General features: G+C 34.6%; 1 protein-coding gene across 5 annotated transcripts; it reads left to right on the forward strand.

Annotated features, from left to right (window-relative positions):
• Positions 1 to 27,462, forward strand: Miro (mitochondrial Rho GTPase). 5 transcript variants are annotated; one of them, XM_089634794.1, is made up of 13 exons: positions 1 to 141; positions 553 to 754; positions 9,645 to 9,853; positions 10,825 to 10,977; positions 12,361 to 12,492; positions 13,237 to 13,433; positions 13,517 to 13,706; positions 14,487 to 14,622; positions 14,893 to 15,023; positions 15,725 to 15,946; positions 19,091 to 19,284; positions 22,003 to 22,068; positions 25,594 to 27,462. In XM_089634794.1, the coding sequence occupies exons 1-13, from the start codon at positions 139 to 141 to the stop codon at positions 25,718 to 25,720; spliced, it is 1,962 nt and encodes a 653-aa protein (XP_089490920.1). In that variant the 5' UTR covers positions 1 to 138; the 3' UTR covers positions 25,721 to 27,462. The 5 variants fall into 5 exon arrangements, with proteins under 5 accessions (XP_089490920.1, XP_089490922.1, XP_089490919.1 ...); XM_089634796.1 differs by having other exon boundaries at positions 22,003 to 22,041; XM_089634793.1 differs by lacking the exon at positions 22,003 to 22,068 and adding an exon at positions 23,938 to 24,009.

Consider the following 27,462-nt stretch of genomic DNA (forward strand, 5'->3'; position numbering starts at 1 on the left):
GACACCGGTGGGGGTTGACTTTATTTCTGACTTAAGTAGTGTTTTTACAGTTTTTCTAATATTGTGTTATTATTGGAAATCGGACGTGCTGTCAGTTATAACGACATGGTGAATTAGATATTCGTGCAATTCAAAGGCATGGTAATTGTGACATTCGAAACTATTTGCGAACTAATACTTCTATTACCACATTCAATATTTTCAAGGCCAACTTTGAAGTTTGAAAATTATATTTTGAAACCTTTCGTTCAATATGCATTTACTATGCTTTCTGAAGCATTACATCCGTGAAATAAATGCATAATTAACAACGGATGTTATGTCATATTTTTGCATTGTATTCCGTGTTTAGATTCTGGCAAGTTTTGCGTCTTGGTGAAAAAAGATACAGTACCTATAGTTCTAAAAAACAAATTATGATCACACTTTTTCTCTGTAAATATACATTACATTTAACAATAATTGAGGATTGCTTTCTTTTTAGTAGCCACTCGAAATATCACGTAAAGAGCGTAAAATAATTGCTTGAATTTATGAATTGACACATTTTAGAAAATGGTGACCGGGAGTAACAGTGCCCGCCGCCAGGTCAGGATTCTGCTGGTCGGGGATCCTGGCGTAGGCAAAACTTCCCTCATTCTCTCCCTGGTGAGTGAGGAGTTTGCTGAAGATGTTCCCAACAAAGCTGAAGAGATTACCATCCCGGCCGATGTCACTCCAGAGCAAGTTCCTACCAATATCGTGGATTATTCAGGTATTTAGTAAATATTATTTTATAAATCTTCAATGAGTATTGCAATATGTTTTGTTGTTGTTATTATTGTCTAATAAAATTGCTATTTTGTGGGCCTCTTACTAATAAAGCAAGATTATTATATTCACTGTCATTCAAATGCTGAAAGATATCTAGGTCTGTAATATTCATCTTGGTAAATTTTTACCATAACCACCACTTTCTATATGCATTAAAAAAAAACTTTTGATTTAACTGAATGACAATAGCGAATGACTTTTTGCATTCACAATTATTGAAAATAGTGATATATATTATTTTCGTTAATTTTAAAACACAGCAATTCCTTCATATTTGACATAACATTGTGGAAGCTAATCGAAGCGAGATTCAGTAGGTATATACTGCTAACCTTAAAAATCACTTAACCAGGTGCTATAAATGCAGAGTCCCTCTAGTTCGAAATTAGGTACGAATATGTAAAAATAATGGATTGTAAAAAAATCAAACAAACCTCTAATCAGAATCACTCAATTATGTAAACAAAACTGGTTGATGCATGTATACATTTTACATATTATTATAATGAAATAACGCTGGCTTTCTATCATACAAATAAATTATGTGGGTAAAATTTAACTCACAACTACCGTTTTTAATAAAAAAAAATTCTTTGATTCAACTCAATGACCATAAACAACAATTTCTTGCATATACAATTATTGAAAATAGTGTTATTTAATATTATTTTCGTATGTGTGACTGAGATAACAAGATTTGCTTACTCGCTTACACTACAAAACGATTGTCCTACTTATACTTATGTGTTGCTTCGTTCGCTATCTCACTTTCTCTTATGGCGCTGAAAATCTTCGAAAACATTCGGGAAACAATTGAAATAATTGTGTTATTAAAATAATAGTTAAATTTTGTGTGTATTTACGAATGAAGATTTGTTGGCTTTTACTAGTGTTTGCCAAGTAATGAAAACATTTTCTCATCACACACGAGGGCATTTTGGCACTGTTTTAATGCAATTTACTTAGAGATAGCACACGACCTTACCTTAGTGTGACAGTTTAGTACGAAAATTACGAAATTCTAAAGTACTCCGATTGATGTACTTTTTGCTTATCACTTTGAGGTTTCTACTGGGCGTCTATATTTCTAACTTCACTGTTTGCAAACATTGAAGATATTATAATACAAGGAGATAAGCTGTCAAGTATTTTTACTATAGAACCGTATGTCGCCGATTGTGTTAACCATTACTATTGCACACATGGTTCTTCCCTTAGGTCAATTGGTGTTTGACCCCTCAAAATTATAAGACATTAATAATAATAATCAATTATGTGCATCAAAACAACGGGCCTTATTCTTAATTTATTTAAAATGTAACGCAAAACAGCGGCTTATTAAAAGTATGATTGGTGGAAATAAGATGATTGGCAAACTCTGAAAAATTATTATTATTTAAACATCCTTAATGTTCCGTGATTCTAATATTTATATTTCTGGTTGTCTTACCTATGTAGAATGATGGACAGTCATTGCAACATAGTTGGTAAATGCCACAGACAAAAAGTAAAGTAAATGACACAGGGGTTAAAATTCTTCACCGTAAATAATAAAAGCAAAAGATTAGATAACTTAGAAGCTCTTGAAATCAAAAAATCCCTAAATAATAACGCTAGTATATTGAATAACCAAATTAATTTATCGTTTAGTCCCATCCGTCCCATTCCAGATACATTTCCAGAAAACCGCTCTTTTATTGCTGGAATTCCTCCAATTACCCGTCCCCCTTTGTTTACCTCCCACTCAAACACCTAAATTTTATTTTTTGTGTATATATCTGTCAATATTTTGTGTCATAGGTTAGTTTTAATACTCTCCTGACCAGGGGGGTATAACTCCGAGAAAAAAGTGGGTCAAAAAAAAAGACACGGTAATCTCTATGGCTGACTTGTGACGTATATTTTCCACAAACCAGTGCACACTTCATGCATGTTTATAGGCCGCTGTCATTGGCCGATTTTAGGCTAGCCAATGGGGTTGGCTCCGAATGAGAATTATATTGTCTATGGTTACGCCTTTTTTATAGTTTCTATCCTAGTCGATGGTGAGTATGTCGTGTAGTGACGTATATTTTTCAGTTACAGACTTTTATCTATGGCAAACTTTAGGACCCATGGGCTCAGTACGAAAAACCCGAAGATATTGATCTAGTGAGTGGTTCATTTATGCTCCTGACGAAGGAAGGGTGCTTCCGAAACCGGTAGAGTACAATTAAAATTAAAGTGGTCTAAAACAAATTTATAACTTTTATTGTAAAGAATGTCCACTTTGGCATTTTCTGCCCCTATACGCGCCATAGAATAAACGAGATGGCGCTATATTTGTCGTCAAAGTAAAAATTAGATACCGAAGAAAGCTTAGGGACGCTTAGATCATGACCGTGGGGGAGAAAACACTATGAATATTATATGTTTTACAGAGATAGTAACATAAACAAATGTCGGCTTTTCATTTTACACGCTTGTAGTGTGTGGAACAATGGTTGTTTTTCAATTGGGTGGTTCGGGAAAGGTTTGGAATAATTATTTATGTTATCGATTTAGAATGAAGCTGAAAAATGAAATAAAACAAAAACCGTAAAAGATCATTGTCAAATAGAATCAAACTCTCATTTTATTTACTTTAATGATGTGCACAACTACATTAAAAAATAATATCTTAAAAATAATTTGCCGTAAGTACATGGATTGTGTATTTATTTCCAATTTACAATATTAACGGACTAGTCGCGGACTCTAAATACTATAACAAATTGATAGATATAATAATATATGGGAATTTTTCACAATATCAAATAAAGATTAGTCAAACATTTTTTTCAAGTGACTTACCACAACTGGATCCATAAATGAACCACTCACTAGATCAATATCTTCGGGTTTTTAGTACTGGGCCCATGGGTCCTAATGTTTGCCATAGATAAAAGTCTGTAACTGAAAAATATACGTCACTACTACACATACTCACTATCGACTAGGATAGAAACTATAAAAAAGGCGTAACCATAGACAATATAATTCTCATTCAGAGCCAATCCCGTTCACTAGCCTAAAATTTTGTTCTGAGATGAACAATCAACCTGTCGTAAAAATAAACTAAAATGACTTAAAATCCTTTAAATAAAGGAAGAACATTTATAAGATTATCAAATATGAAATGTTTTTTTACGACAGTAACGAATTTTGATTTTTCTCTGCTTTTAACAGAAAAATGAAAAACACAGAAGATTTTTGTATTTCGTAATAAATTCTAATCTATCAATCCGTATTGACCATTTGCGAAAAAGACTAGGGTACTCCTTAAAACTCGGAAACCGATGTCGAATCGATGTATTGTCCGTACATCCTTTCACATCGCACTTAACATTTTTTGACATTTTCATGTTTTGACAGCGGCCTATAAACATGCATGAAGTTCGCACTGGTTTGTGGAAAATATACGTCACAGATACACAGCCATAGAGATTTACCGTGTCTTCTTTTCTGACCCACTTTTTTCTCGGAGTTATACCCCCCTGACTGGATCCCTAGAACCGCCTCTGCTCATATGACTTATTTTTATTGTGACGAACACTTATTTAGCTGTAAAATATAATAAACTCCTGAAAATGTTCATATTTCTTCATTATATTATATCTTTTTGTAACCATAGAGAAAAAAAAATCTCTTTGAATGTAAATAGCTATGTTGCACTTACATAACATAATATTACTGATGCTATCTGAGAAGTAGTTCACAAATTCATTTTATTCAGATTGCAGATTTTGTTAAATAAATTCTTCAGTTTTTTTCGGTTTTACGTCCTAATATATTAAAGACGAGATAAATCTCGTCCCAAGTTTTTTTGTATCGTTAAAATAATTTTTTAATTTGTTGTAATAGAATTGAGATTTATTTTTATATAAAAGTATATTGACACTTTTTTGTATTCTGTTTCGTAATATGTTTTGATTGTCATCTTACTTTTTATTTTTATTTTTATTAAATTCATTCCTTTTAAAAAAATTTTCTTGTGTCTCTTTTATCTTGTATCTTTTCTTATGTTCGAACACTGTCTAATAGCTGAACGTATTAGCACTGAATTTTGCGTTTAGAATGAACTCGTTAAATGTCTTAACAGTAACTTGTCATTGAATAGCTACAAACAATAATAAGTCGTGAGCTAAAGTGTGGGACTCTTTTAGAAATTTACACCCATCCCGCAAAGAAAGTGGACCCTTTGAACTCTTCATTCGCGTTTGCTCACAAACAATGCACTATTCTTTTTCTTGCATAAATTTCTTTTAGTGTGGGAAAATTTTTCAATAAGATTCAAGATACAATTTTTCTGTTGAATGTTTATCATAGAGATTAATTGCACTGATGAAATTCTGCTCGACTTTGTAGAGGAATTTACAAGCTACTTTTTTTAAAATTTAATAATTTTTTTTTAAATAAATTTTATTTATTCATGCCTTGAAGGCTTTTACATGTATATATTGTTACAGGTAAGTTGTTCAGGAGTACAATAATAAGTGTATAGGATATAACATAATAAGCTAAGTATGAACTATATAAGTAGGTACAATACAAGTTATCATAGAGAGTTCTGTTGTACAAAGGAGTTCAATAAGTGTATACAATAACAAGACTACAAAATAAGTACTTAATTACAACGAAAGTAGTTAAAGAGCAATGTGTAGTCATTTTGTTGGTATTTATAATAGTTTGTTATAAAGAATGTTTGCTTTATTACACCAGATTGGGTATTTTACAGAACATAGCTAAATTAATTCAGCGATAAAAGGTGCACATGAAGTATCTCTAAATAGTAAAAAAAAATGTCGCTAAACCATGCAATGGATTTCGATAAGGTTGTCACTATCATTTAGAGAATTTCTTCCGGAAGGTTTATATACAGGGTGTATCGGCACTAACCCGACAAACTTTAACCAGCTATTCCTTAGCACATTTGGAGTAAAAAATGTTATGGGCACTTTGCTGACCGGTAGCATTTTTTTTTCAATTAAAAACAAAAAAATTAAAAATTTCCACACTACATCACTGTCATTGGCATTGCTTTTCGTGTTCAACAGCTGTTATAAGCAAGTATGTCGAAAAGCGTTTTTGCTCTTTCGCACACACTAAATAATAATAGTTAAAAATGAGACGAATGGTGCCGTGCCATTTCGTTGTGATTGTAAAAGTGCGCCAATATAGGTACACACGTGCATTATTCAACGGAATTCGAATAAAATATTGCCAGATGTGTTTTCAAACTTTGACAAAGGATAAAACAGTGGTGACATGTGGTGAAAATATGAATAATAAATTTTTTATAAAAAAAAAAACGTTACCGGACAGCAAAGTGCATATAAGATTTTTTACTCCAAATATGCTAAGGAATAGCTGGTTAAAGTTTGTCGGGTACGTGCCGATACACCCTGTATATATAATACATGCAAATTATATTTATAGAAAGTAGAGAAAAGTCTCCGAGCAATGCTGGGTAAACGTCAGCTAGTGAAAGATATAATGGTATCGAAAGTTGTAGAATGGAGTTAGATAAGTATATTACAGTAGTACAATAACGAAGTTAAAGTGATAGTACATTTTACTGTCACATTTAAATTTAGTGATATGAAAAAAAAATATTTATTAATATATATTTTTTTAAATTATAGGGTTGTAGCATAGACATATGAATATTAGTAGACCTGCCCTAAGTGATTAAAAGCTTATTATCCCCACTCCCCATACCGGTTCCATTGGAACCGGCTGTGCTGGCGTTTTGCCTCAACTGAAATTTGAAAACGTGACGTCATCATTCTTGTGCGAACTATGGTCGAGGCATCATCGGTTCATTTTACGAAATAACACGGCAAAATGTTGACTTGTACTATGAAAACTTGTAAAAATAGATGTGAAAAAGAGAATAAACCCAATTGTCGTATTACATTCCATATATAAGCATTATTTTACTTTATTTTAAGCATATTCACATCGTATAATATAGATCAGTTTTAGAAACATATTATACTATCACATCGAGAAACGTCTGGACGCGAAACACAAAGCTGGTTGGTTGCTGGGAAGTAAATTATGAACATTTATAAAAGTGTCTTAACTAAATACTTAAACGAAATATTCGACTCTGAAAATACAACCGAATTTTTTTGCCGAATTTGGACTTCGCAAATTTGTTCATAACGTGGCGAGTAATTTGCGCTCCCATATAAAAATGTCTATTCATTCAAAAGCAGATTTTACTTTTAAGAAGTAAATGGTGATATTATAATGCGAGATGCCTATTTACTGTCAGATTGATTTATTGACGAATCACAGTCAGCCTTACGCCCTTCGTTCTTCAACAGTTGATTTTACCCCTCGCCATTATCTTCTCGTCTATTAATTCCTATGTCTGTGGGTTGTAGAATTATTTGACTTTGTATGCATGAGTAGTGTGATGAAATCAATGTGATATCAATCAATGACATCAATTTAATCAAATACTCGAGTCGGGTCATATCAGGCGTCAGAATAACAATAATAGAGGTGTATGTATGATAAGATGTATGGAAGTGAATGAAGCAAGGAGTGTATGCTAAGAAAGAGTAGGAATAGGAAACTAACTGACATAAACTTATTTTTCACCAGCAGTGAACACTAAAAAAATAATGTATTTAACAACACTTACCTCATTCATTCAATTTAGAAGAAAAAAAAGGATTTTTGTGCCAAGAAAAAACTGTGTTCCCCAAGTTTTTTGGCTGGGATTGTAATTATTTTTTTCATTCAGAAAAAGTTGAAACAGACCCGTTCCGACCTTGTAGTGCTACATGCATGACGTACCAACACTACAAAGAATTAAATACACATTTTTTTTTACATGACTCCCAGCTAGCTGTTGATGTTGCTATAGCATCCCCGATTGAGGTATGGTGTGAGGCTGAAGAGAGTGGGAAAAGAAAGGAGAAGGTTGCGAAGTAGGTACTTGACTTTTCAGATCAGGTCACCGAACATGGCTAAAGCCATTTCATGCATTGTTTCAATTCTGAATTGAGGACTTTCATCAGAGTGATAATTTGGTGTTGTTTATGTGAGGGGTGATATACGTCGGCGTGATCTTTTAGGTTTATTTTTATTCTTATTGTTCACATTTTGGAAGGAAACACAGAAACCGGCAAATAGTTCCACAGCCGATTTGTTAAACTCAAGAACAATTCGGGGAAACGTTCTGCATATTTTTTTAGTTGTACTTCACTCGGTATTGTTTCAAGCAAATGCATACGAAGTTCATTTTTCTGACGTTTTGAGTCTGAAGTTTAAACTGCACGAAGGACCATCTTCATATTTTCATCAAAAGTCAAAATGATTGTGAGAGTACTAAATATTAACAAACTTTGGGCGGGAAAGGTAGTTCTACCTTTTACGCCGGTCTTAGTTGATTGGTGCGAAAGGCATTGCTGTCCAATCATTTTATAGCAATCTCTTTGTAATATGTATTTAAAAATGTGAACCAAGTCTTCCCCATCTTTTAATTCTTTTCTTTTGTGTGGAAGAATATTTTATCGAAAAGAAACTATATTTAAACCCATAGAACAGGTAGTAAATCCTTACAGTTATCGCATCATCAACAAACACAAACAAACGTCAAAATTTCATAGACGATTCACCTATTTCCGGCAGCGATATCATCCCAAAAACAACAGTCAAACTTCTCGGTGTCAATTTAGATTCGGACTTTTCGTTTAAAAGTCAAATAAATAGGACTGTAAGCACCGGTTTTTTCACCTAAGACAACTCAAGTCTATCCGAAGAAACCTTTCTACAGAAGCAACAAAACTACTTATCAACTCTTACATAGTCTCACGTCTCGATTACTGCAACGGCATTTATGCCAGCCTTCCAAAATATCAAATTTACAAATTTCAATCAGTGTTTAATGCAGCAGCACGGCTCATAACCGGGGTTTCAAAATATTTGCACATTTCAGAAAACCTTTGTAGCCTTCTTCACTGGCTCAATTGTCCTGAAAGAATCCAGTACAAATTGTGCTGGATGGTGTTTAAATTCATCAATGAAATGGCCCCACCCTACATCTCTGAACTATGCGTCCCGGAAAACACTGGTCTGAGGCAGTCAACTCTTAGATCAGCAACATCATCAGCTGTAGGCAGACTGATGGAAAAGATGTAAGAATGTAGCCATCAGGTGATAAGATATGTACCTAACTACTTATTGAATTATGTGTATATGATGTGATTATGTGCAGCTATAGGCAGACTGATGGAACCTAAGCGCAAGCCAAATACTAAGTTTGGTGATCGCGCTTTCGGAGAATCTGGGCCGAAGGCTTAGAATAAACTTCTTCCGGAACTAAGATCCATAACAATTCCAACAGAATTCAGATCTAAACTAAAAACTTACCTTTTTAAGCTGTCAATACCCTTAAATTAAATATACCATTCCTAAGAGAAAGTTCAATTATATCCAATTTTCCAATTATGTCCTAAATCCTGTATCTAAATTTCGCTAATAAACATGGTACTGTATATTATCTCCATGTGTAGTGAGTTATAACATAGATCATTGTAGAAATGTATAGATGTACAGCACCCGAGGTGATTTTGCACAAAAACGGCGCCATGCAAATCATCCAAATTGTTATTATTATTAACATTGACACATTATCTGGTAAAATGATCCAATTTAAAAATACTGTATTTTGCAAAAAACAAATAAGTTATTACGAAAATAGTGTCAGCCAGTGAATGGCAGGCGATTGGCATTTTACCCCTTTAAAGGACTGTTTGTGTTTTCACCATTTGTGATAACTTTTACTGTTGCAGCTTCAGAGCAGACGCCGGATCACCTGGCGGAAGAGATCCAGAAGTCGCATGTGGTGTGCGTAGTGTACGCCGTGGACGACGACGAGTCCCTCAGCAAGGTGAGCTCCTACTGGCTGCCCCTCATCCGCGAGGCCTGCCCCGAGGAACAGCGGAAACCCGTTGTGCTGGTCGGCAACAAGATCGATCTGGTCGAGTATTCCACAATCCATGTGAGTATCCATAGATATAAACATTTCATTTCACTGTAGTGAGCATATGAGTCGTGTAATTTCTATACCCGCTATATCAACTTTCATTGATTTGGAGAAAACCGCAAAAAACTCTCACATCTCTAGCGTACATAAGTAATTGCATTACAATTTTTTATATAATGAATTGGAGTAATAAAATTTCGAAAAGCATTTATTTTTCTATATATGTCTAGCAATAATTAAGTAATTTCGATAAATAAAATCGATAAAGCGGATTTTGATACTCACTTCGTGATATAGAGGCTTTTGAAAGTCAACTGAGCCGACATGGCGGGTTTAGAAACACACGCGTAGATCATTTTGACACACGAGCGTGGCGTCAGAGCGGCGGCCATATTGTATTTTGGCAAAATAACAGCTTGTGATTGGTTGAATCCGATATAGCACGTTTTGATAGTAATTTTCTGTGTGATATAGCGGATTTGGTTTCTCAGTCGCAGTTTTAACATGGTTTTTGGTCGTGATAAGGAGGGTTTTGAAACTCAATTTTAGGCTCCTCTTGTTGCTCGCAAAAATGTGAACAAGATGTCATACTCAGATCATTTTGTCAAAAAATCTGATATAGCGGGTATAGAAATTATAGGATTCATATACACATCTGACTGTAGTGAGCATATACACATTGAAAGTCAAATAAATGTATATGTAATGAAGTATTTCAATTAATAAGCAACATGTTTTATGTATTTTAATCAATTTATTCATCATTTCTGAGTGATGAATGATTTCTGACTGACCATAATATGGGCCCAGTAAACATAAAAAAAATAATAATGTCTTTTTTCCATAAATCAATATTAATCTGCGATTTATAACATTTGTATTTGTCTCTAATTGAGTGTCAGGGAAGATGCTGTGTTTTTACTTACTGCGGCAGTATTGTGATTGTCGTGGAATTCGTGAATGTATATTATTTGCTTTTTTTACAGTCCATTTTGGAAATAGCAGAAGACTTCCCCGAGATAGACAGCTGTATAGAATGTTCGGCCAAGACATTAAATAATATCTCGGAAATGTTTTACTACGCACAAAAAGCCGTGTTGCACCCCACATCACCCCTCTACGTCATGGAACAACAAGATGTAAGTTTTACTACAATGAACTATCCAACTTGAATACACAAATGCTTATTTTATTTAACCACTCAGAACATTAGAACGTCAAAAGACGTAAATATGATAATAGCGGTCAAGACATTAGAACGTCTTTTCACGTAAACGCGCGAGATTTTACAAAAATCGATTTATTTCCATCACTAGTATACGGATTGCCATGATTTAAAAAACAGAGTGTCGATAATGAATAACGCTACGCGTCTGTATTCAATAATATCTATGGAACATAGAACTGCATTATCTAAGCCGATTGAATCTGTCATCTTGTTCGTTCATAATTTATTGCGTTTCTAAATAATTTATTAAAAATATTTTAGTTTGGACGGTTAATATTTTGAGGTGACTAATAGTTTTTAATTATATTTCTTCAATATATAAAGTGTTATTTCTTTATGATACTCAGAAAAAAGTACATTTTTCACGGCTTTGAAATAATGGTTATCGATTTTTACATATTTTTGACGTTTTCAAAAAATATATATTTAGAAACGCAAATATTTACTAATGACAACACAATGCGATAGTGAATTTCATAATCTTTCCAAAACATTTTTTAGAATGAGGCTACGTTTCCCAAGACGTGAGTTATGATGCTTTTAGCAAAACTCGTAAATAACACAAAAATTATCACGTTTTGACAGTTCTCAAAGGAACACATAGTATATAAATGTCTTTGTCTGAGAGGTTAATGTAACTTAACCTTTTTGTATTTCTTCAAACACAGCAAACTTATGCTGTGGCGCCATTTTAATTAAAAATAATTAAAACATTAAATAAAAGTAAACAGTTATAACGAATATAAAAAACTTCAAGGAAAGAGTGACACGGCGCGCTATCTCCGACTATGTACGAAAGATAAAGAATTCCTCTAGATACTCTTCAACTTTACTGAAAGGGATGATACATCTTGCTATCAGTTGTCAGGTATTGAGCCAAGAACTTCTTTAAGACCTCGCTGGAAGGGACAACACATCTCTACCAAGATCAGATCTTGAACCTACGGCTGGCTTGCGATCTCTGCTTGGTTCAAGGCTGTGCATTCGCTTTTGTAGGCTGCCGGCGGTACATCCTTTGGTGGTTGGCGGAAGGGTGCATCACTGATTGGTAAACTGTGAGCTATGTGTCCAATTGGATATCTACTATGACCTCCGTTTGTAGACAGATATGCAGTCCCTAGATGAGAGCGAGAAAATATTCGTGCTCGTGTGGTTTTGTCTTGTTACATATTCACTAACCACTTTTATTGTTTAGATACAACCGACATGTTGCATGAGCAATACTGACCTCATCAGTGTTTAAGTGGTTAAAACTAAGTGATTATTATTTTTAATTAACCTTTTTGTGTTTCAGCTCACTGAAAACTGTAGGCGTGCACTGACAAGGATATTTAAAGTCTGCGATATTGACGGAGATGGACTACTTAATGACTATGAACTAAATCATTTCCAAAGGCGATGTTTTGATAGCCCTCTTCAACCACAGGTGAATACTCAGCACCTTGTCAAATACAATACAATACATCTATAGATTAAGACAAACGATGTACCAACACGAGTCTAAATATCATGTACATATTTGTGACATTGTTTAACCCATTGAAATCCACAAAAACCTCATTAACAATTTTTCAATTGTTTTTTTATTATTGAAATTATATTTATTTATATAAATTAATAATATGTTACATAACATTCTTAACCCCCAGGCCTCTGGCATATTTTGTCAGCAGATCGGAGTATTTCCGCTTTGCAATAAAATCCAAATAAATGGAATAATAAAACTGTTTTTAAAAGGTGATGAAATACGCTTTCAAATTTTATTATTAGAAATAAATGTCATAATTGAAATATGTATTGACATTTTTAATGCAAACATAAAATTAGCTCACTTTATGTTTTTTCTTCTAAACTCTGAACTACTGATAACTAAAAAACATGACTGTACAAATTGTCACCTTATTGTTTTTTTTTCGTTTCATATAAAAATAGTTTGATAAATTTTTCTCAAATTGCGGTCGGAACCTTCGGTTTCATAGACGTGTTCATTTAAATTTTTCTATGGTTAAATTTTAGATTTGAGTATAGAGTGTGGTGTTTTCTCTTTCTAACACCATTTAGATCATATATTATTTCTAACCATGACATTAAGGGAGATACAACAATTAGCCTGTAGCCAGAGGAGTTAATTGTAGTTATAATATTTTAACAATAAATTTTTTCTCTTCAGGTTTTAGACGAAGTGAAGGCGGTCCTTGCACAGAGTGTTCCCGATGGAATAGAGCGGGATTCGGTGACTCTAAGGGGCTTCCTATTCTTACATTGTCTGTTCATCCAACGGGGACGCAACGAAACAACCTGGACCGTCCTCAGAAAGTTTGGTTATAATGAGAGTCTCGCAATGTGCACGGAATACCTATACCCAGTGTAAGTTAAAAGTAAATTTACTAGAAAAATGCTTGCTTATTTAATCGGCATATTAGGATAATAATTTATGACATTTTTTTCAGGATTAAAATTCCATCAGGTTGTTCGACAGAGCTGTCTCACAGAGGGCAACAGTTCCTGACACAATTGTTTGAGAGATATGACAAAGACAGGGATGCGGCATTGAATACGGTTGAATTGAGGAACGTATTCTCCTGCTGTCCTCAGGTACCGTGGCACCACCTGAGGCAGACTGTTCCTACAAATGAAAAGGTTACATTTATTTATTTATTTACGCCTGTTAAAAAAACTTTTACATAGTTTATACATATACTCATAAACAGTGCATTTGGTAAGTTTGCGTGATATGAATATATTTAAAATATTGTGCAAGAAAGAAAAAATAAAAATTATTATTATTTTTTTTTTTTTTATATTAACTCCACACAGGAGGCCCTGAAGAAAATAATTTCCCTCTGGGCCTATGTCATATTTGGGGATGCTGTGTGGAGGGTCTTTTTGTGGAGAGGAAGGAGTGAACATGGGTCTTGAAGAGTCCCATGTTGTAGGAGGGAGGAAACACAGAGGCCGGCAGTTCGTTCCACAGCCGAGCTGTTGAACTTAAGAACGAATCGTAGAAGCGACCCGTTCTCATGTGACAAATGTCAACCGTGTACAAATGTTGGGCGCGCGTTTGGCGTGTATCCCGACTACGCACCGGTGCCGAAGGGATCAATGACGCTAGTTCCTCAGAGCATCTTCCATTGTAATACCGATAGAACAAGGACAGCATACCTACCTGACGCCTGTGCTCTAAAGATTGCAGTCCGTTTGTTAAGATTGGGGAATCTATCAAACGGACCGCCCGTTTCTGCACAGAGTTAAGGGTTTTTTTCAGGTATTTAGGGGCTCCGGACCAGAGATGGCTGCCAAATTCGACAGTAGGGCGCATAGGGCGCAATAGTACATAGGAAGTAATTTAAATATAATATATTATTCCCAGTGAGAAACTTATTTTGTAAAATTGTTTTTGTATCCAATTTATGTTTGCAGGGCCATTTGACTCTACAAGGCTGGCTGTGCCGCTGGGCCCTTATGACTTTGACTGAACTTCCAAAAACCCTGGAATATTTGGCGTACCTTGGCTTCAATGTGCATGAAAATGAATCGCAGGCGGCTGCTATTCAAGGTAAATTTCACTTTATTTTCAATTATATAAACATCTCTACCATTGAGAACTGTTTTTTTATTTTTTTTACATCTTATGTTATTCTCAAAATTGTTTTAATTTTACATTTATCTAACCTAACCCAACCCTTGATATTTTGTTTGGTTTACATTTTATTAAATAAATACTACTGAGTTTCTTCAATCCCCGTAAAAGTTTTATTTTGTCTATGTTTTTATAATTATTTATCTTTAATTTTTTTCATGTACATGTTTTTATTTTTATTTTAAGTTACTCGAGAAAAAAGGTTGGATCTGGCAAAGAAGCAATCAAGTCGTAACGTGTACCAATGCCACGTTATCGGACCCAGAAATTCAGGAAAGACATCACTTTGTAGGACCTTCATTGGAGCAGGAACAAAGGTAAGGTCTCTCCGATATCCACACAAAAACATAACTACAGTGTAAAATACATTCGGTGAAACTCGACCCAGTTGTTATGCAGGAATTCAAATGTAACATTGTCGTCAAATGCTCATTCAGCGCCATTTTGTTTTTTTAACATTTTAAAGGTGCCCGCTAAACGGCGATTCTGGTGTGTTTCAGCTTTCTATCAATCTATAAATTCTTTCTTATGTTCTTTTCTTTCTACAAATTTTAATAAGCTGACGAGCTTTACAACATGGTAGTTGCCTTCAAAAGCTGAAACGGACATAGAATCAGCATTTAATGGGAACCTTTTAGCTGCCAAGAAAACAATGGCCATTTGATGACAATGTTTCATTTGAATTTCTGTGGAACAACCCAACCTAAGATTTCCAAGGGACCGAATACAATTCTTTATGCTGAAATTTTCGCCATCTGCCGACTGATTGTATTTTCGTAATAACTTACTTATTTTTTCAAAATGATGTTTTTATAAATTGTATTGTCTTGTCAGATAATGTTTTTACATTAAAAAAAAATAGTTTATAATCTACCATAAGTAATTTCCCCAGAATTGTTCATGCTTATTGGATACGGCGCCACCCAAGAGTTTAATCATGGAAACTTCTATGTGCGAAACCTTATACCTATAATATGGTTTCACTGTAGAAAAATAAACTTTCATAACTTTTGTTTAGAAATCGAAGAGTCCAGCTGGCGACAATGACAGCGATGCGATCCACGCGTGTATCAACACGGTGCAGGTGTACGCGCAGGAGAAGTACCTGGTATTGAGGGACATCGAGGTCAGCCGGGTGTCGGATCCCCTGCAACCCTCGGAGGTCAACTGCGATGTGGCCTGCCTCGTCTACGATACAACACACGCCAAATCTTTTGAATACCTTGCCAGAATATTTATCGTAAGTTGTTTTTGTTGTTCAATTCGGTTTGATAAAGATGCAACAGAAATTATCGTATTTGTATTTAATCTGCATCGCATCAGTTATTCCATTAATCAGTGATTATTTTACTTTTTAACTTCCTTCTCTACATTTTGTATCTGAAGCTGAAGGTCTTATTATCTTATGAAGGGCAGTAGTATTCATTTTGTGCCAAACATAATTAACACACTTCCTATGGGAAAAGTAGTTCTACCTTGTAAGCAGTGGCGGCTCGTGACTTTTGAGCCCGATAGAGTATCAAGTTTTAAAAATTCGACACTATTGATGATGTAGGCCAAAACGATCATTTATTTTTTTATTCAAAATTCGATTTTTTGTATGAAGATTTTCAGGAAATTTCAGTTTAGCTGTGCCATTTTTTGTAATATTAGCACCCAAAATTCACGAGCCGCCATTGCTTGTAAGCTGGTCCTTCTTGAATGGCGGTAAAGGCATTGCTGTCTGTGTTATTGTAAGAGTCCAAACTATAAATATGTATACAGTAGAACCTCTTTAATTCGAAATCCAGCGGACATCAAAAATCAAATTTCGAATTAGCAAATTCCCACGTAATTCGAAATTTTATGAAAAAAAAAAAAAAAAAACTGCGATAATCGAGTTCCTCGGCTGCCCCTTCAAATTCAGGTGGTATCTTTGGAGTAAACTCGTGTAAATACCAATTATTCTCGTTTGAATCGAATTTTTGCAGCCGATTTCTGTCGCGATTGGCCCTTCAAGTTCATTTATTCTAAGCAAATTCATAAAAATACCACACATTTCCGCGTAAATCAATTTTTCGCGGCCAATTAAGGTCGCGGCCGGTCCTTTAAACTCGGATATTCGAAAAATACCATATATTTATGCGTAAACTGAAATTTCGCGTCCGATTTCGGTAGCGGCCGATCCTTTAAATTCAGATATTTGAAGTAAATTTCGTAAAAATACGTCAAATTTCCGGGTGAATAGAAATTTTGCGGCCGATTTCCGTAGCGCCGGATCTTTTAACTCAGATATTCGAAGTAAATTTAGTAAAAAAATACATTTCAAAATTCAGATATTTGAAATAAACTCATAAAAATGCGATATATTTACGCGTAAATTCAAATTTCGCGGCCGATTTCCGTCTCGGCCGACCCTTTAAATTCAGATATTTATAATAAATTCTTAAAAATACGATATATTTCCGCATAAATCGAATTTTCTCGGCACATTTTCGCCGCGGCCGGCTTTTTAAATTCAGATATTTGAAGTATATTCGTTAAACTATGTCGTATTTCCGCGTAAATTGAAATTTAGCGTTCTAATTCCGTCGCAGCCGACTCTTTGAATTAAGATATTTGGTGTAAATTCATAAAACTACGGCATATTTCCGTGTAAAACGAATTTTCTCAGCCCTTCAAACTCGGATATTCGGAATAAATTGGAAAAAATACGACATTCCACTGTAAATTGATTCAGATTTACAAAATAATAATACTAATTAGGACGATGTATAACCATGTAAAAATATCTTTTCGGCATTTTACCTTTATGGCTGTCTTTTAGATTCAGATTTATGAAATTTTATGATTTATTTTATGAAAAATCGAAGCTTTTCGAATTACACAAACAAATTTTCGTGTGCGGACAAAAATAAATTTCGAATTACGAATTAATGAATTTCGAATTAAAAGACCATTTTGTATGAAAAAAATTTCTGTGGATATTTTTTTGGCTAAAATTTCGAATTGCGCGTTTTTTCGAATTATCGGGGTTCGAATTAACGGGATTCTACTGTATGTATAAAAAAGTCTCCTATTTTCTTCTTGTCTCTTGTGTGGAAGAATATATATATATATATATATATATATTTTTTTTTTTTTTATATTAACTCCACACACAGGAGGCCCTGAAGAAAATAATATCCCTCAGGGCCTATGTCATCTTTGGGGATGCTGTGTGGAGGGTCTTTTTGTGGAGAGGAAGGAGTGAACATGGGTCTTGAAGAGTCCCATGTTGTAGGAGGGAGGAAACACAGAGGCCGGCAGTTCGTTCCACAGCCGAGCTGTTGAACTTAAGAACGAATCGTAGAAGCGACCCGTTCTCATGTGACAAGTGTCAACTGTGTACAAATGTTGGGCGCGCGTTTGGCGTGTATCCCGACTACGCACCGGTGCCGAAGGGATCAATGACGCTAGTTCCTCAGAGCATCTTCCATTGTAATACCGATAGAACAAGGACAGCATACCTACCTGACGCCTGTGCTCTAAAGTTGCAGTCCGTTTGTTAAGATTGGGGAATCTATCAAACGGACCGCCCGTTTTTGCACAGAGTCTAGGGTTTTTTTCAGGTATTTAGGGGCTCCAGACCAGAGATGGCTGCCAAATTCGACAGTAGGGCGCACTTGCGATTTGTACAGGGTCAGCAGTTGTGTATTATTAAAGTATCTCCGGGCCCTGTACAGTACGCCCAGCTTCTGAGAGGCCAACTTTACTCTGGCTTCGATGGAGCCCCCATACCTGAGCTGGTCACTTATAGTTATACCAAGCATATCAATGGAAGGCCTGTTCGGAAGATTGCTTCCGTTGAAGGAGACTAGATTATCATTTGGATCCCTTTTAGACGTAATCAGACAGGATTGGGTCTTTGAAACATTAAATTCGACGAGATTATTTTTACCCCAGGAGGAAATACTCTCGAGATAACCGTCCATTCTCTGCTTCAAAGCCCTCCGAGCCGTTGGAGTTTGTGTGCCCTTTGGGGGCTTATCAAACAAAAAGCTATCATGAACTGTACTGTCATCCACGTAACAATGAATCGGTGCACATGTCAAAAGGTCATTGATGTGCAACAAAAACAAAGTCGGAGACAGAACCGATCCCTGTGGGACGCCAGCATTTATGGAGTGCGAGGAAGAGGTGAAACCGTCAGCAACCGCCTGAATTGACCTATCCTTTAAAAAGTCAGCAATCCACGTACACAGGGATGCGGGAAGTCCGTAAGAATGCAATAATAATTTAATCAAAAGGAAACTATACAAAACCTTCACAACCACTTATGGCACTGGAGCTGCGGAAATCATAATTTCGATACCACAGTACACACTAATTTAATTTTAATTAACATGGTCTCAATTGTTTTCAGAAATACTTTGCCGAAAGCAAGATTCCCGTGCTAGTAGTGGGCACCAAGTCTGACCTGGACTCCGTGAGGCAAGAGTACCTGCTGCAGCCGGATGAGTTCTGCTCCAAGTATAAGATTCTGCCCCCGCAGTACTTCACTATCAAGGACAAGAAGAGGGACATCTTTGTTAAACTAGCCACCATGGCTGCATTCCCGTAAGTTTTTCAAAGTCACGATGAATGAATAACTCATTTAAATATTGAAGAATTTCTTTACATTTTTGCAAAGCATTTTGTTCATATCATTCCTTCAATATTTTATTTTTCATAACATATTATTCAAACCTCTTGAGTTTACACCTTTGTGTGCCTTGATTTTTTTCTGATTATTACGATTTTCCAGAGTAAAACGATATTGTTTTTTCAAACGTCTCTTTTTTTTTATAAATTAACCTGAAAATTGTTATATTTCTTTTGAATCAATTTTTATGTATAGAAAACAATAAAATGTTGTTTTGTAAAATTATAGAATTTTGCTCTGAAAAAATCAAGAAAAAATTTCGAAAGAAGTCACTGCGTCACTAAATTTCTATAATATGTATTGAAGTATCATATTATTATAAGGATTACGAACTATGTTTTTTTTTCATACCAAATGAATTTGTATAAATTGACCAGTTTTAAATATCCAGTGCTCTCTCATTAATCCGTCACCTCAAAAAACAAAGAAAACCGGAAAAGTGACTCGTTAGTGAAAGCAGTGGATACAAAATATGCTAAAAATTAAAACATGAATTTAATGTGAAATTCGTACTTGTAACCAGGCACAGCTAGTCCTAACGTTCACTCTTGCACCGTACCGCCAACAAAATTAAACAACATTTTTCACCTCATTGTAATCCTCCGTAATATTTTTATTTATTAAAATTCACACAATCTTTCAAAAATGATAAAAACAAAATTAATTACATACCTACAGAACATACGAATTTCGTAAGCGCAGCTTCCCGCGCAAGAGCTATACCAGCTGAACCAAGGTAGGTTACAATCCGGACGATGGAGTGAAACGCGCGGCTGGATCGTGCCATTTTGTAATAATTCCAGTAAACATAGCCACACTGTTTTAATAACAAAATGTACCGAAGTAATTGCGGTAACCGTGCAACACCCGTGAGATTATACAAACAGCGTCAGAATCATTTGAAACATTCTGGAGAGAGGGCTTTAGTGAAGTATTTTTTACTTAGGGTTTGAGCGAGATATTAATATTTCACTTGCAGTACATCAAAATACAACCATGCATCAACGGGTCAGCTATTATCTCTTGCGTTATTATTATGCGCATATTATATTTAGGGAACCTATTTTGTCATTGTAATTATTAGCTGTTTTTTTCAGTTGTAGTGATCTTTTGGGTGCGATTCTCATTTGCAGACATGTGCGCGCTGCAGAGTAAAAGGTTTATTGTAATTGTTCTGTTTTTGTTATTTTGATAATATTTAATTAAATATATCCTTAAACTTTTTAAAAATGAGTGATTGTAAGTAGGTTCAATACATTATGTTTTTGATTTGTTGCTCAGTCACCAAATATTTAATGAAGAGGCCGCGCCTGCTTTCAACCAGTGTTATTTACACTCAAAATTACATATCAAACTATGTGTATTAACTATTAAACAGTAAGTTGGTAAAATTAAACAAGAACTGTTTATAATATTAAACAGTTCTTGGTGCAAAATGTCAGTAGTAATCGGTGTACGCCGTTGACGCTCTTGCAAGAACATCAAAAAACAATCGAGTCCAGGCAAGCGGAAGAATACTGAATTTGACAAACGAATACCGGCAAATTATGGAGCTTTATTTTGTGCTTTCAACTAGTAACAATAACGGTAGATTATGGTAGTTGTTGGATAATCGAGCGGCAGATTATGGTAGTTGTCGGATAATGGATTATTAGGATTATGTAAAAGCTGTTTGTTTCTTACAAATAAATAAATAATCGAGCAGCAGATTATGGTAGTTGTCAGATAATCAAGCGGCGGATTATGGTAGATGTCGGATAATGGAGTGGCGGATAACTGAGAGATTACTGTATTTTATATAATCATAATTTGTAATTCCGCCAATGGAAATTTGGCAAACTGGTAACAATTAGTATTATTATTGTTGATATGTTTTTTTTATTGTCTATAAAATTATATTTCAATATGTATTATTATGTAGTGTCATGTATCAAATACAAAATTGTTTGATTCATTTTTAATTCAATTATCAAGTGCTTCTTGACTCCTATTTGCTTACCAAATCATATTATATATGCGAGCATAATATGATTTCTATACAGATGTTAATATATGGGGCATTTCACCATCTCCGAGTAAACATCCACCAAGTAACTTTAATCATTGGATTAACAATTTGGGAGGCGGGTATGGACACTGCCGCCCCAGTAACCATTTATTGGAAAACCAACTCTCTAAGTGGTTTACTATGTTTGGTAAATTAGCAGGGGTGCCCGTGTTCACGGGGTGAGGTTTGTCAAGGTCTTGGCCGCAGATGCTTTTCGATGCAGGTCGGGAGAGACTGGTTTGGGGAGTCCTTTTGACATCTTCAGCCGAACTCTCTCGAGTCGTCGGCGAAGTGGGAGAGATGGATTCATACATCTGTCACTCCTGGACTTATTGGCCCCCACGTTCCCAGCATTATATTACCATTATATCCTAGTTAGTTAATAATAATAATGTTTGGATGATTTGTATAGCGCCGTTTTTGTGAAAAATCACCTTAAGGGCGCTAAACAACATATATTATATATTTCTACAAAGATCTATCTTATTACTAATTTTAAACAAACTTTTTAACTGTCACTAACCTGTCTCATGTATCTATAAAATGTTTCCAATCTTTCCGTTACTTATTTGAGTATTTTTGTCAGTCGTTTCCAAGCAGCCTGGATTTTATTTTACAAGCACAGGTTCGTAGAAATTTGTCGTCGGACAATGTAAGTTATCCATGTTATCCATAGATCGTCTCTTTCAGTCGGAATTTATTTTTCTCACTTTATTTACATTCCCACCTACACAGCCTTGGATGTTGCTTTGATCGTATTTTGTAATCATTATTTATTATGTTTTTTAAACATGTTCGAGGATTGAAATGTGTATTTATTTTCGCATGTTATTCCATTGTCTTTTGTTAAATGTAGTTTAAACAATGTCTTATTATCATATTTTGATCATGAGTTTTGCTGATTACACTTTCAAAGGTGACATTAAAAATCTTTCCAATGTAAGAGATTAACTAAAGGACAATTTACGCTTGGATTAGTAGCAAGTGATTACTGTTATGGTAAAAGCATCTAATCTTTTATTTTATTGCCATTCTTCCTTCAGGCTAACTCCTCAGGCTAATTTGTTCGGTTATGGAAACCAACAGCTTTTGTCCGTTGAGTCGATTTGTTCGCTTTTGAGAACAGCTCGTATGGTCTCATAGAAATCATTCTATCTCCTTTATTGTCATTGTGACGAATATGATTTAAACTGTGTAAGAAAGAGAAAATACCATGCCATACATTCAAATCTAGAAGTTAACCACTAAAGAATTGAAATGTGCAACTCTATGAAACCGAAGGTTCCGACCGCAATTTGAGAAAAATTTATGAAACTTTGTGACTTTTATATTAATTATATTTATATGAAACTACAAAAAAATGAGGTGACAATATCTCTAAATAGTATAAAATAAAGTCGCTATCAGGGTCTGTCTGTTTGTGCCCTTAGTTCTTCTAAACTACGCAATGGTTTTTGATAGGGTTTTCACTTTCAGAAAATTTCTTCCGGAAGGTTTATGTATATAATACATTCATATTATATTTATAGAAAGTAGAGAAAAGTTGATATTTTGTAATCAAGTGTTTTCAGGCGCTTATATTGCTAATGCTGGCTATACCTTATGAGAAACATCAATATAATGTACTACGGAATTGTATATGTTAGCGGTGGTATACGTCTATCTCCCAAAAATAACCCCCAGCAATGCCAGGTTTACGTCAGCTAGTTGTTTATAATTAATTTGTCTAATAAAATATGTATATCAAAAATTATGTGTTTATTTCTAATAATGTAATTTGAAAATGTATTTGATCACCTTTCAAAAATAGTTTTTAGTTTTCAGATACGTTCAGAAATATTCCATTTATTTGGATTTTATTACAAAGTGGAAATACACACAAATTCTCCGACTATCTGACAGCGTCTTTAAGAAATATAAGAGTCAATATGCCAGAGGCCTGAGGGGTTAATTGGGTGACGGCTCTCCTGGTTTTACCCTAACACTAATCATTAATCACTTGCTACTAAACAAAGTGTAAATCGGCCCTAACTAGTAATAATAACTACAACCATCTATATTTACATATCAATTTTTTGTGATGGCATTGTGCAAAATCAATATACCCATTATTTATTAATTCTCGGGTTATGATGTAATCATTTGAAATGCTGCAATTATTTATTTAAATGAATCAATGATCATTTAGAAAACCGATTAATTTAATGAAAATTTAACAAGATGACGACATGGAATAATAGTATATGTTTTTTAAATGAAATTTAATACGCAATCAAATTTAACATTCTTTTTCTTCAACAAAATTAAAATTACACTATTGTTTGTGTCCGAGAGATTTATTCAAAACATCATTCGATTGTGTCCCTTTCAAACACAGGGCTTTTAATTATGTGATTAACAAGTTCTGTGATGAAATTGTATTATAATATTCCCATTGGTAAAATAAATTTAGGGAAAAGCGGTAAAAAAATTTGGTGACAAAATTTATGACAATATTTGGTATGTATTATTTTATTTGCAGTCCGCTCCGTCGCTTGGTTCACATGTTGTACCTCCGGCCGATAAACTCTGAATGGTTTAGTACATACTCCAGGTTATACTGACCGCCTTTATATAAATAGGTGTTTGTCTTACGCCTGACACTAATCACCGCCTTCATCATATTATGACTGCGTACAAAACATCCCCGATACCTACTGCGCCGCACTGTCATCTTTATTTGCATGAGTATTTTGAGTTGCCGCTTCGTTGATCTCCCCTTTAAACATATTTTACAAAAAATACATCTTTCACACTATCTATTTAAAAACAAACTGTAATAGATACATTGTATATTATTATCTCACCCTTTTATCTAATATTAACACCTTTCGCAGCATGATTTTTATTGAACAATTTAAAATGACTAATCTCTTATCGTCATATTTTCCAATCATCAGCATGTTTACAAGGAAAAAAATTCTTTCACTGTATAATTCTACCTGAAAAACTACATCCAAATTGCACCTCGTATACTTTTCTTTTTTAGCATGGTTTTTAGTGTTTGAAAATTTGATATCCAGTTTGCAAATGTGTCTGAAACCTCAAATAATACTCGTAAATCTCATTAGATTTCTCTCCAGAAGCAAACCCACAAAACTATATTTCCTGTTTATGTTTAAATATAAAGTATTATTTTAACGCTATGTCTGTGATGCTCCCTCTTATTTGCTTACTCCTTCAATTTGCTAAATGTGTAATACATAATATAAATGGTAACCACTAAACATAACAGGACACTCTTGAAAAGTGATATAAAGTCATGAGAAAAAAAACTATATTATCTTGGTTAGATTAGTTTTTTTTTTCATCACTTTTCAGAAGTGTTCTGTGTTGACACCGTGCTGTTTAGTCATGGAACCAATAAAAACAACTAGATTTATGTCTGAGCCTTCATCTGGTTGTCACCCAGCGAGAAATTATAATGACGAACAATGGGTTGCTAACATTTTTTGGTCAAGATGTACATTTGGACCCAACAGAATACAATCCATTCGATGGCGGCGTTTATATGGACGTCAAAGGGCAGCAGGTCTATTTGACCCAACATGCTGACTCGCATGCACACAATGGTTCATTCGAAACTAAATTGTGAGCATGCGCTTTATGTGACGTGATGTGTTGGACTTCTTATTTATGTTATGATATACCCATGTAAATTATAAATATTTAACTTTTGCAAATATGCTACATCTATCACTATCGAATCCTCAATGATACTTGCGATGATTACCGACATTTGAAACTAACATTGTTTTGGCTAAAAGATCATCACATGTGTAGATGACTCAATTAGAGCCAATATTCAATCCAAAACTCTGTCTAATAATGGGCCCATATGTGTGAAGCCAGCTTTAAATATGTCCATGGTTTAAGTTTTAACTCGTTCACTGCCACCTGTCCCGTTTGGGTTTAGTTCGTTTAAGCCCTGAAAATTTAGTAGCAGCAAACCGGTTAACCTTGTTAGGTGACAGCCAGAGACCGTGTCTCGATTGCTTGTTTTCCTAGCTTTATGTGGTGCTATGCCGTAGTCCCCACAAATAAAAATCTCTATGTCCTTAGCACTTCAGAGCCTGAAGCTGCTTTAGTACTTAGCCCATTCCAATCCGACTTATTTCATCATGTTCTTTTATTCCAGGCATCTGAAACAGTTTGGTTTAATACCCGGAGAGAATGCCACCTGGTGGAAGGCCGGTATAGGCATTGCGGCTGCCACCATCGTCGGCTTCTTCGTGGTTCGAATCCTCAACACGTCGGATCGATAAGCCACCCGAGTATTCCTCATCTTCATACCAAATATGTACTGTATTAACTATCCAGGGCCAGTCCCGAGAATGTATTTAACTTAAGAAGAGAATAGTCAGAGTTTGGTGCGCACTAATTATTGTGCGCATAATTGAGTAAAGCGTTGACTTTAGTTGAAATACGATGGATTTAAGATTGAAGTTTTGAAGGAGGTTTCCATAAAAATGCTTTTCCATTTGTTTCCTTGCTAACACATTATTTTATGAGATAAAAGTGGCTAAGATCAAATAATAGTAACTCAGTTTTGTTATAAACTAGTTTTACCACCCGACTTTGCTTGAGATATGATTAACTCTTTTTTCTTATTGTTAAATCTCATGATGAAAATAACATTTTGAATATTTGCGTTGACCTAGAAATTTCAGCCAGAAAATCGTCATGGCGCTAAATCTTACTGGGGTCAGTTGTATCTTCCGGTCCTGCTCCAAACCTCTTCCACGCAGTCTAGCCACCTCTTCTTCGGTCCGCTTCTAGGTTGCTTCCACCGGGGCACCCATTTAATTGTAAATTTTGACATTCTATCATATAACCCACAGACAGATAAAGCTGTGCTGATTTCATGTCAGAGCATTCGTTTCATTGTGAGAGTTTTATTATTATTTTAATTCATTAATATTGCATCTGAGCAGAGAAACGTGGAACAGCATTTTTATGTAAATCCATTTAATTTATTTTCCTCTTATCTGAAAATATAAATATTGTGTTGTATGACTGCTATAAGAATTTAGTATATTTTTATTATCTTTAAAATACAGAAGTTGAAAGTAACCACTTTGAAATAATCAGCCTGGTTAAGTTAAAGTTATCTACAAGTAGGTACTGCAGTGTTTGTCAAGTGTTGCTAGGTTTAGATATTAAGTATTATGAAGGTACTTACCGCGGGGAATGGCCCATAACTGCCTTTATTTACCTTAGACTTTTATTAATAAAGGTGAACAAATTGTGTTGTGTCAACAATTATTGTTATTTTTTTAAAGCTTTTATTACCTAATATAAACGGGGTGGGGGTTGCCCTAGTCACGTGATATCTCAGTAAGGGGCTGTTTCACCACCTCTGAGTAAACTGATTAACACGACATTTACTTGACTGGTAGTGCTACTCAGTCATGTTGAAACAGATAATATACACGAGTAGCGCTAATTCATAGTTTACTCAGAGGTGATGAAATATCCCTTAGTAGAAGAAAAATTGCCAACTTTTATTTATTTTTCAGGAAATAATATGATGTATGATGATTTTCGCTGTAAAGTTTCACAGAATTTGAACAATACATAATATTCATCAAATAGAAATGAACAAAACTTGAATTTTAACATTTGAGGTATTGTTCAAATTCTGTGAACCCGTCCTAGCATCTACATACTTTGACTGGTGGTTTATACAAATTGACAGTTATGCCTGTTTCTACTAGAAATTATACATTCTGTTCCACAAATCTAGATACTTCTACTGTCAGTAAATCAGAATCGACTATTTAATGAATTCTGCTAGGCGATAGACTTTAATGTGTAGAATTTTGGTATAGGATAATTCTACCCTTATTCGCATTTTTATTTTGTGATTCACACATTGCTTTTAGTACAAATCATACATAAATAATATTTATATTCGATACTATATTTGTCATAAATTATCATAGTTTATTTTATCATGCGTTTATAAAAATGTTATCATTTAAGTGAAAATAAAATGTACAGTGTA

The sequence above is a fragment of the Hesperophylax consimilis genome, chromosome 8 (genome assembly GCF_061612785.1).
Source record: "Hesperophylax consimilis isolate HC1 chromosome 8, BYU_Hcon_1.0, whole genome shotgun sequence".
NCBI classification, from domain to species: domain Eukaryota; kingdom Metazoa; phylum Arthropoda; class Insecta; order Trichoptera; family Limnephilidae; genus Hesperophylax; species Hesperophylax consimilis.